Source organism: Amblyraja radiata, chromosome 38, assembly GCF_010909765.2.
Source record: "Amblyraja radiata isolate CabotCenter1 chromosome 38, sAmbRad1.1.pri, whole genome shotgun sequence".
NCBI classification, from domain to species: Eukaryota; Metazoa; Chordata; class Chondrichthyes; order Rajiformes; family Rajidae; genus Amblyraja; species Amblyraja radiata.
The window spans coordinates 13,503,265-13,514,045 of record NC_045993.1 but is presented as its reverse complement, the minus strand read 5'-3'; the positions used below and the strand labels follow the sequence as shown (position 1 = coordinate 13,514,045).

General features: G+C 47.6%; 1 protein-coding gene across 4 annotated transcripts in view; it reads left to right on the top strand.

Annotated features, from left to right (window-relative positions):
• Positions 1-10,781, top strand: part of sgsm3 (small G protein signaling modulator 3) — a 106,841-nt gene that overhangs the window by 19,427 nt on the left and 76,633 nt on the right. For 2 of the 4 annotated variants that reach the window (XM_033013544.1, XM_033013543.1), the window contains 2 exons: positions 6,859-6,922; positions 9,633-9,835. In XM_033013544.1, coding sequence (XP_032869435.1) covers positions 6,859-6,922; positions 9,633-9,835 — 267 coding nt within the window. Of the gene's footprint in view, positions 1-6,850; positions 6,923-9,632; positions 9,836-10,781 lie in introns of all 4 variants that reach the window. The other 2 variants (XM_033013541.1, XM_033013542.1) reach the window with 1 other exon arrangement.

The window sequence follows — 10,781 nt, the reverse complement described above, 5'->3', positions numbered from 1 at the left end:
CGCCATTCAATCATGGCTGATCTATCTTTCCCTCTTAACCCCATTCTCCTGCCTTCTCCCCATAACCCCTGACACCTGTACTAACCAAGAATCTATCTATCTCTGCCTTAAAAATATCCATTGACGGTCTCCACAGCCGTCTGTGGCAATGAATTCCACAGATTGACTAGCCCTCTGACCAAAGAAATTGCTCCTCATCTCCTTCCTAAAGGAATATTCTTTGTGATGTATGCGATCTACCCAGTCAGATGTCTGTTTCGTTGAGATCCCCAGGATTTGGGAGTTGCAATGGAAGTGCCAAAGGAGTGTCGTCTTGGAATAATGTGCAGCTTCTGCTGAAGTGATCAGGCAATGGACACAGTTTATGTTAAAAAAGAGAAAAAGTGCTGGAGTAACTCAGAGGCCGTCTGGCCCGCTGAGTTACTCCAGCACTATGTACCTTATTTTGTAAACCAGCATCTGCAGTTTCTTGTCTCTGCACGGTTGATGTTTTCCCATGGATTTGCAATTTAAACAAATCGTCATCCATAAACATTTAAGTCTGTGACCTTTGGACAAAGAAGCAGAAGTGTGAAGGATCAGGTGTGAGTATTGATTTTAATGGGTGCACGCATGCTAAAGGATGACAGGTAATGGCAACTAGGGTGGTGCAGCTGTAGTGCTACTGCCTCACAGCGCCGCAGACCCGGGTACAATCCTGACTACAGGTGCTGTCTGTGTGGAGTTTGTACGTTCTCCCTGCGAACCCGCGAGTTTTCTCCCAGATCTACAGTTTCCTCTTACACTCCAAAGACGTACTGGTTGGTAGATTAATAGGCTTGGCATAAATGTAAATTGGCCCTAGTGTGTGTAGATAGCGTTAGTGTGTGGGATTGCCGGTCAGTGCGGACTCGGTGGGCCGAAGGGCCTGCTTCCACGCTGTATTTCTAAACTAAACTAAGCAAAACAGAGGGCCAACTGGGAAAGTGGCTGTACTGTCTGTGAAATGGACAGAGCCAGTATCACGGCCTAGTCAAGAAGGTGGCTTGGGAAATTTATGTTAATAAGGTAGCATCTGCAGAACATCTCTTATGTCCATTGGGAGAGTGGGTGGAGGGGGCCGTCGGAGAACGAGGAGGGCTGTTGAAGAGCTACCTGCTGGGGGGCTGCCGAGAAGGAAGGGGGGCCCGATTGGGGGGGGGGGGGGGGCGGCTGCCTTGTGCGGCAGAAGGTGGGAGTGTTCGGTGAACTATGTCGGCGGCAGACACGTGGCGACGTTGTGTACTGCCTAGGTGAGGTCTGCTGTATGACTCATCTGGGTTGTGCGCAACCCTAAGCATTTCACTGCCCCTACGTACAAAGTATCATTGAATTATCGAATTGAATCAAAGGTGGCGGAGAATTGCCGTCTTGAATTCTGCAGTCCAGGCGATAAAGCGCTCCCTCTCTAAGGGAGTTCCAAAAATATCTCCACTCCTGTCCTATATATCCTGTTTAAAAATCGATCAGATGAACAAGGTTAAATAACACTTAGCGGCCCAATCTCCAAATGCAAGCGGTTGATTCACATTGCACATGACAAAAGGTTGCAGTGTTTTGCACCGTTGCAAATAGTTGTCTCTTTTATGCACAAAAACACAGTTACACGCTTGCTTCAAGTAGACAGATAACAGGCCACCAATACATTTATCACTGGGTCATTTGTACTTGCCGGCCCTAAGGCGGGAAGAGATTGTCCAGCTGGCTAATTGCTGGTTAATTGCCTCTCACTGCCTGATGCTGCTTCTGCCTGCTCTCTGTGTCCTGTTTAAGGGCCTGTCCCACTTTCACCACCTAATTCACGACCTTTTTTACTCGTGGACATTTTTCATCAGGCTAGAAAAAACGCCGCAACCACGAGTACCTACGACTCGCATCACGGCCTGCTACGACCTCGTGACGACCATGCTGCGAGTATGAGTCAAGGGCAAACTCGGCAGAGGGCGTGAATTAGGTTGTGAAAGTGGGACAGGCCCTTAACTCTGCCTTGGCCTGAAGATCAGGCTGCAAATGACCTTCCTGCACTCATCTGACTCTTCATTTACTCTCTGCTCTATTAACCCCTGCAGTCTCAGTCTAGATGAACTGACTGGGCAGCCTATCCTGCCTCCTTTTGGATTTTTGGTTATTGCAGTGAAGACTAGTTTGAGAAATGGCATGATGTCTATTCCTCCCCCCACCTCTCTCTGTCCCCTTCCAACCTATGTTCCTCCCGCTGGCTGTACAATTCACTTCTCTTCTCTCCCGTCTCCATTTCATCTGCAGCCTTTGTCACTTACTCCACCCACCAGCCAATCAAACCTCCTCACCTGCATCCACCTATCACTCAGCAGACATTGCCCCGCCCTCACGGCTCTTTTCCAGCTTCCTCCCCCCCCCCCCCTCCCCCCCCCCCCCCCCCCTTACTCCAATCAGTTTGAAGCAAAGATCCTATAGCGGAGCAAGATAGACCACTCCTTCTAAATGCAATGGGCTGACGTGTAGTACGCAACGGAGCGGAACGTGGGCCTTTTTTTCATCCATTTCAGTAACCCGACCCGACCCAACCCGACTCACAGTGTAATGAACGTTGCGGGGGAACAGTTAGTGTTAATAAATTATAATTCTGAAAATGAGGAGAAGATTTTTCAAATATAACTTTTATTTGTACGAGGATGTTTCCGTAACCGGCTTCCGTCTCCGCTCTAGTATCTTTGCTCCGCTACGGGATCTTTGGTGCGGAGACGGAAGCAGGTTACGGAAATGGGGCCGAAAATTACCCATGAATCTGCCCATGACCGTACTACTTATTTTTGGTCGAGTGGTCCATCTTGCTGGCTATAGGATCTTTGGTTTGAAGAATGCTCCTGACCCTAATCATCAGAGATACAGCACGGAAACAGACCCTTGGCCCACCGAGTCCGCATTGACCAGCGATTACACCAATTCCATCCTACACACCAGGGATAAATTACAGAAGCCAATCAACCTACAATCCTGTACGTCTTTGGAATGTGGCAGGAAACCAGGGCACCCGGAGAAAACTCACGAGGTCACAGGGAGAACGTAAAAGCTCCATACACACCCGTAGTTAGGATTGAACCTGGGTCTCTGGCGCTGTAAGGCTGCAACTCTATCACTGTGCCGGCCATCCACAGATATACCTGACCCACTGAGTTACTCCAGCACTTTGTATCTTTCTCAGGATTGTGGCATCTGTTGTCCCTTATAACTACGTGACATCAATATTCATTTCCGGTGGTCATAATTCTGCAGCAATCATTTTCTCTTGTCCTTTCCTGATTGCTGCCCTTTATAAGTCCTATAAGGGACTACGCCCAAATCCGTTGCTAAGAGCAACTCTATAAATATTAAAACATGCGTCATTTGTCAAACCCACAAGAAGATATAAATTGTCACTGCCCAGTTTCAGAATCTTTCCCACCATAATTCAATTCTTAATTCTGTTCTCCATTTCCAGTCCTGTCGACATGGTCGGCAAAACACGGTGTTGCCTGACCCGGGTTCTGCATATTACTGTTACATTCCCTTAGATTTTTCAAGCAGATTTGGAATCAAAACTCTTTTCTCTGTTCCTCAACTTCAGGGAGCCTGCCACGTAGTTTGTCTGTAGCACTGACGTACACGAGGTCTCCCACATGTGTGTAGGCTATGTAGGAGTGCCCAAATGCCGTGGGTAGGTGTGATGGAAAGCATTAATTGTAGTGCATGATGTTACACCCTGCATTAGCACCATAGAAGGCATTTTATCACAAATCACACCTTGGTATGGGAACAACTCCATCCAAGACCATAAAGGGCCTGTCTCACTTGCATGTGATTGCGTGCGTTAGGCACGACAAACCGGAAGCGAAGTTCGCGTTTGACTTAATTTATGCGATGTCGGGACCAGCCCCACAAAACTCCATACCCCTCCGCGCTTCTAAGTGAAAATGGCCCCGCGCGGCCATACAGTGCCCGTACACCTCAAGCGGCCACGAGACCGCGTAATTTGCGAGCCAAGGTCGCGTAAGTGGGACAGGCCCTTAAGGAATTACAGCGAATTGTGGACACAGCCCAGACCTTCACACAAACCAACCTCCCTTCTATTGACTCCATTTATACCTCACGCTGCCTCGGCAAGGTCAGCAGCATAATCAAGGACAAGTCACACCCCGGCCACTTCCTCTTCTCCCCTCTCCCATCGGGCTAAAGGTACAGAAGTGTGAAAACGCACCTCCAGATTCAAGGACAGTTTCTTCCCAGCTGTTATCAGGCAACTGAGTCATCCTACCACAACCAGAGAGCAGTGCTGAACTACTATCTACCGCTTTGGTGACCCTGGGACTATCCTTGTTTAAGAAGGAACTGCAGATGCTGGAAAATTGAAGGTAGACAAAAATGCTGGAGAAACTCAGCGGGTGAGGCAGCATCTATGGAGTGAAGGAAAAAGGCAACGAAACGTAGCCTTTTTCCTTCGCTCCATAGATGCTGCCTCACCCGCTGAGTTTCTCCAGCATTTTTGTCTACCTCTGACTATCCTTGATCGGTCTTTGCTGGCTTTACCTTGCACTAAATGTTATTCCCTTGTGAACATGTATCGTCGTTTCGCTGACTGGATAACACGCAACAAAAGCTATTCACTGTACCTCGGTACACGTGACAATAAACTAAACTGAACTGAACTGCTTACCACTGTCTATTGGACACTCATAGTTATTTCTCGTAACTAGATGAGCCTCAGCCAAGGGAAGACATTATCTCCTGAATGGTGTTGTGATACTTCTGTCGATAATTTGTAACAAACACCTGTCCATCTGATTATTCCCATTTCCATTTGTAACACCAGTTCTTACTGAGCGCGTGCGTACAAATAACAAGACATCCTGCACATCGGCAATGCAGAATGCTTGCAGATGCCAGCTTTTCTTTCTTAATGTAACTGGAAACTGCCAGATCTCTTGCAGAGCATCTAACGTTTCAAAAGTTGTCATCACCTGATTAAAAATGAAAGAATAGAATCCATCAGCGCTCAGCGTAAGAGCCCTTGGGGTGTAATTCATCACTTTAAAATCAAGCAGCTTGAGGGGGTGTTAAAAGAGCTACTGGTGGAAAGGGTCACCTTTTCGTTAACCCTTTTGGTTCAGAGTTGTGCAATCATTTTGCCCTGGGGTATACCTGTCCATTCTCATAAGGTCTTAAGTCACAAGGTCTAGGGGCAGAATTAGGCCATTCAGCCCATCAAGTCTACTCCACCATCCAATCATGGCTGGTCCATCTCTCCCTCCCAACCCCTGTCCTCTTGACTTGCACATTTGGTTCTTTGCATCAAGGGTGCCTGCCTTGTCCTGGGTAGAACCACATCTACTCGTACAACAAAGCACGTCTGTTCCCCTCCCCTCAGAGTCCGACACCCACCCCCCCTCGAGCGCTGCCGACTATGCCAGGCTCTTGTCCAGTTCATTCAGCTGGGCGTTGTTAAACAACAGTCGGCAGCTAGCAATGAATGTACTCGTTTAGACACACGCATGTGAAGATGCAGCCTGCATGCACACTCTTCCATTGAGTTGTGGCTTTGACGCAGAAGATACAGTAACACTCTCCATGTAGGTGGACATCTGACCTGGGATGCATTTGTCACTGGGGCATTCACACATGAGGGGTTAAAGGATTGTTCATCTGGTTAATTGCCCCTCTCTATCCTGTGCCTCATAAACTCTGTGTGTCACCAACTAGAAGGTCAAGCAACATGTGACCTTTTGGCCCATTTACTATCTCTGAGCTGTCTTATCGCCTGCAGTCTCTCTATCGATGTACAGCTAAATAGACACACAGCGCAAAAGCATGCGGACCACCAGATGCCCATCTACTGTAATATTATGGTTCACAGGCTTATATAACTTACAGTGTGGAAACAGAACTTTTCGGCCCAACTTGCCCATGCCGGCCAAGATGCCCCATCTACATGACACTAGTCCCACCTGCCTGCGTTTAGCGCGTATCCCTGTAAACCTTTCCTGTTCAAATGTCTTTTAAATGTTCTTATAGTACTTGCTCAATTGCCTCCTCTGGCAGCTCATTCCATATACCCACTACACTGGGGGAAAAAAATTCCCCCTCAGGTTCCTGTTAAATCTTTCCCATCTGACCTTAAACTTTTGCCCCCCGGTTCTTGATTCCCCCACCCTGGGGAAAATAACTTCAGCTGCTCATCATTTACTTTTTAAACGTTTTGAGAGTCTCTAACCCCTACGTCCTCTATTTGAGAAGCTTCTACTTTAGTTTAGTGTAGAGATACAGCGTGGAAACAAACCCTTCGGCCCACCGAGTCTGCGCCGACCAGTGATCCCCGCACACTAGCACTACCCTGCACACACTAGGGATGAAAGAGTTTAATTTGATCAAGTTTGATTCGTAAATTAAAAATGGAGATTTGCTGAAAAACAGAAAGCAGTCAAACTTAAAAGAGAATTTTCCCAGATTTTATTCTGCTGGGAAAATTCTCTTTTAAATTTGACTGCTTTCTGTTTACAATTTACAATTTTAACCAAGCCAATTAGCCTACAAACCGGTACGTCTTTGGAGTGTGGGAGGAAACTGGAGATCCCGGAGAAAACCCATACAGGTTAGGGGGAGAACGTACAATCTCCGTACAGACAGCACCTGTAGTCAGGATCGAACCTGGCGCTGTGAGGCAGCAACTCTACCGCTGCACCACCGTGCTGCTACTTATGCCACCGTGCTGCCCCTAGGGCAAATGATTTCCTACTATCTACCTACGGGCAGGGAGGTTCGCCAGTGCCCAGTTACTAGCACGTGTTGGAAACATAGAGTGGAATTCACCCACTGCTTCTCTTTCAGGAGGAGTCTGTACCACACCCAGAGTTCCAGTACGACCAGTTTGGATTTCGCATCGACAAGGAAGGTAATGGCACATTTTTGCTGCCTGTTGGACTTGCCTGGGCCCTCTGCTTGTCCACCACTTCCTCCAACACCAGCGACCACTCCCGCTTAACGCAGTAACCCCTTCAAATTCACTTCATGGGAGCAGTTTCCAAACAAAATGTACCACTTTCAAAAGACATTTGGCAGATATATTGGTGGGAAGGGTTGAGAGAACATTTGGCCAAGTGTAGGCAAATGGGACTAGCCTAGAATATCAAATTGGTTGACATAGACAAGGTGGGCTGAAGGGCCTGTTTCCGTGCCAATAGCATTATGACTATGAGCTTAGTTTTAGTTTAAAAGTTTAGTTTCCGGGATACAGCGCGGAAACAGGCCATTCGGCCCACCGGGTCCGTGCCGACCAGCGATCCCCACATACTAACGCAATACCACACATGCTAGGGACAATTTACATTTATACCAGGCCAATTAACCTACAAACCTGCACATCTTTGGAGTAACATAGAAAATAGATGCAGGAGGAGGCCATTCGGCCCTTCGAGCCAACATCGCCATTCATTGTGATCATGGCTGCTCGTCCCCAATCAATAACCTGTGCCTGCCTTCTCCCCATATCCCTTGATTCCACTAGCCCTTAGTGTGGGAGGAAACCGGAGCTCCCGGAGAAAACCCACGCATGTCACAGGGAGAACGTACAAACTCCATACAGACAGATCCCATTGTCAGGATGGAACCCTTGTCTCTGGCGCTGTAAGGCAGCAACTCTACCACTGCACCACCGTGCCACCCTTAATTGACTAAATGATTTGACAAGGAGAAAGGATTTTATTGTTGCAAAACAGAACAAAGAGGTTCGCCCATCGGGGCCAGCAGTGCTGTCCTTATAGTTCCATTCCCCCTCTACTTTTACTGTAACTCTTCAATTTACTCTCTCCCACATAAATCCTCATTAATTATTTTGCCACTTGGCCACAATAGGATTAATGTTCCATCGAGACTTTGGGATGTTAGCTGGAGTCTAAGCACTTGGGGGAGGAAACTCAAGGTCAAGATTGACCCCGGTACACTGGAGGCAGTAACACCAACTGTAATAGAGTCATATAGTTATACAGTCACTTCAACACAACTGCACATGCTACATTAACCAAGATGTTCACAAGTTCACTATAGGAGTAGAATTAGGCCATTCGGCCCATCGAGTCTATCATGGTCTCTGCCTCCTAATCCCATTTTCCTGCCTTCTCCCCGTAACCCTTGACACCCGTTCTAATCAAGAATTTGTCTATCTCTGCCAGTACTTGTTACCTGCTTGTCAATCCTTTTTAATTGCATTTGTCCGATATTTTTCTGAAACATTTTCTATCCATGTACCTATCAAAGTGTCTTCCCAATGTTGTTATTGTACCTGCCTCTCTCCACTTCCTCCCACCATCCTCTGAAAAAGTTGTCCACCAGGCTCCTTTTACATCTTTCCCCTCTCTAGTGACCACAATGCCCACACTGAAAGTGGCATCACAGGTAGATAAGGTGATCAAGGAGGCGTTCTGCACAGTGGCCTCCATCAGTCAGGGTATTGTGCAAAAGTTGAGATGTTATGTTGTAGCTGTACAAGATGCTGATGAGGCCCCAGTTGGACTATAATGTTCAGTTTTGTTCTCACTGCTGTAGGAACGAGGTTGTTAAGCTGGAAAGAGTCCAGAGAAGATTGACGAAGATGGTGCCAGGACTCGAGGGGCTGAACTAAAAGGAGATATTGGGCAGGCTATTACTGTATTCCTTGGGAGTGCAGAAGGATGAGAGGGATCTTATAGAGGTGTATAAGATCATGAGGGGAATCGATAGAGTAAATGCACCCAGAGTAGGTGAATCAAGATCCAGAGGACATAGGTTTAAGGTGAGGGGGAAAGATTGAATAGAAATCTGAGGGATAACATTTCCACACAGAGGGTGGTAGGTATGTGGAATGAGCTGCTGGAGGAGGTAGTTGAGGCAGAAACTATAACACCATTTAAAAAATATTTGGACAGGTACAAGGATAGGAAAGGTTTATAGGGATATGGAATAAACGGGAATGAGTGTAGATGGAACCAGGGGCCACAGTTTAGGAATAAGGGGTAATTCCCGGGATGGCAGGACTGTCATATGCTGAGAGAATGGAGCTCTGAAATTTAGGATGAGAGGTGATCTTATTGAAACATATAAGATTAAGGGTTTGGACAGGCTAGAGATCAGAAACATGTTCCCGATGTTGGGGGAGTCCAGAACCAGGGGCCACAGTTTAAGAATAAGGGGTAAGCCATTTAGAACTGAGACGAGGAAACACTTTTTCACACAGAGAGTTGTGAGTCTGTGGAATTCTCTGCCTCAGAGGGCGGTGGAGGCAGGTTCTCTGGATACTTTCAATAGAGAGCTAGATAGGGCTCTTAAAGATAGCGGAGACGGGAGATATGGGGAGAAGGCAGGAACGGGGTACTGATTGGGGATGATCTGCCATGATCACATTGAATGGCGGTGCTGGCTTGAAGGGCCGACTGGCCTACTCCTGCACCTATTGTCTATTGTCTATTGACACCTTGGTTGGCATGGGTAAGCCAACTGAAGGTTTCCATGCTGTATGACCGGGTACTGGGGCAGAGCAGCAACATTTGGATGGATTCAGCCACGGATAGATCCATTGATGACACGGAGAGTATCCACCATACTGACCCACCTGTGTTGCATTTCGCCAGATGGAGGTGAAACAAATCACAGGAGGGTCCTCGGGATCACGGAAGACCCGCAGCAGAGACTGAGATGGCAGGCGCACCTCGAGTTCACGCACAATCACGACGTTGGCGATTTGACCTGGGATAAAATCGACGTGGTGTTGCCACGCTCCCAGAAACTGCGATCTTTGGTGCTCGCCGGAATCCCACACACCTTGCGGCCGCAGGTACGCCTGACCTTTAGCTCCTGACCTTTAGTTTGTATGTTCAGGTGATGCTGTGATCTGCTTTCAATCTTCTCTCCTGTTGATGATCACTCTCTCCCACTACTCACACCTCTAGAGGTTGAGAGAGGATTTTATCGGAACATATAAAATTATTAAGGGCCTGTCCCACTTAGGCAATTTTTTTCGGCGACTGCCGGCACCCGTCATAGTCGCAGCAGGTCACCGAAAAATTTCAACATGTTGAAAACATGTTCAACATGCAGAAGAAGGTACTACTCTTTAGGCGACTACTCACGACCAGACAGGCATCACGTGTCGACATGTCGCGGGGTGACGCCTGTATGGTCGTGAGTAGTTGCCCAAAGAGTCGTACCTTTTTCTGGTCGCCGCTGGATTTTCAAAATGTTGAAATTTTTCGGCCACCTGCTGCTACTATGACGGGTGCCGGCAAGTCACCAAAAAAATCGCGTAAGTGGGACAGGCCCTTTAGATCTAGTGGTAATGTTTTTCCACTGATGGTGACAGAAGAATTGATGTTATAATGATGTAGTGATAACAGGACCAATACCAGGTGTCTAATTTGAAATGGTGACCATCACCCCGGGGAGTGGCCTCCATCAATGGCGGATTGGGGATGGCCAACATCTGACTCGGATGTAACTGAGTGGCGCTGCAACAGAGTTGCTGCCTTAGAGCGCTTGCAGCGCCGGAGACCCGGGTTCAATCCTGGCTACGGGTGCTGTCTGTAGGGAGTTTGTGCGTTCTCCCCGTGACCTGCATGGGTTTTCTCCGAGATCGTAGTTTTCCTCCCACACTCCAAAGTCGTACAGGTTTGTAGGTTAATTGGCTTGGTGTATGTGTAAAATTGTCCCTATTGTGTGTAGGATAGTGTTAATGTGCAGGGATGGCTGGTCGGTGCAGACTCGGTGGGCCAAAGTCCCTGTTT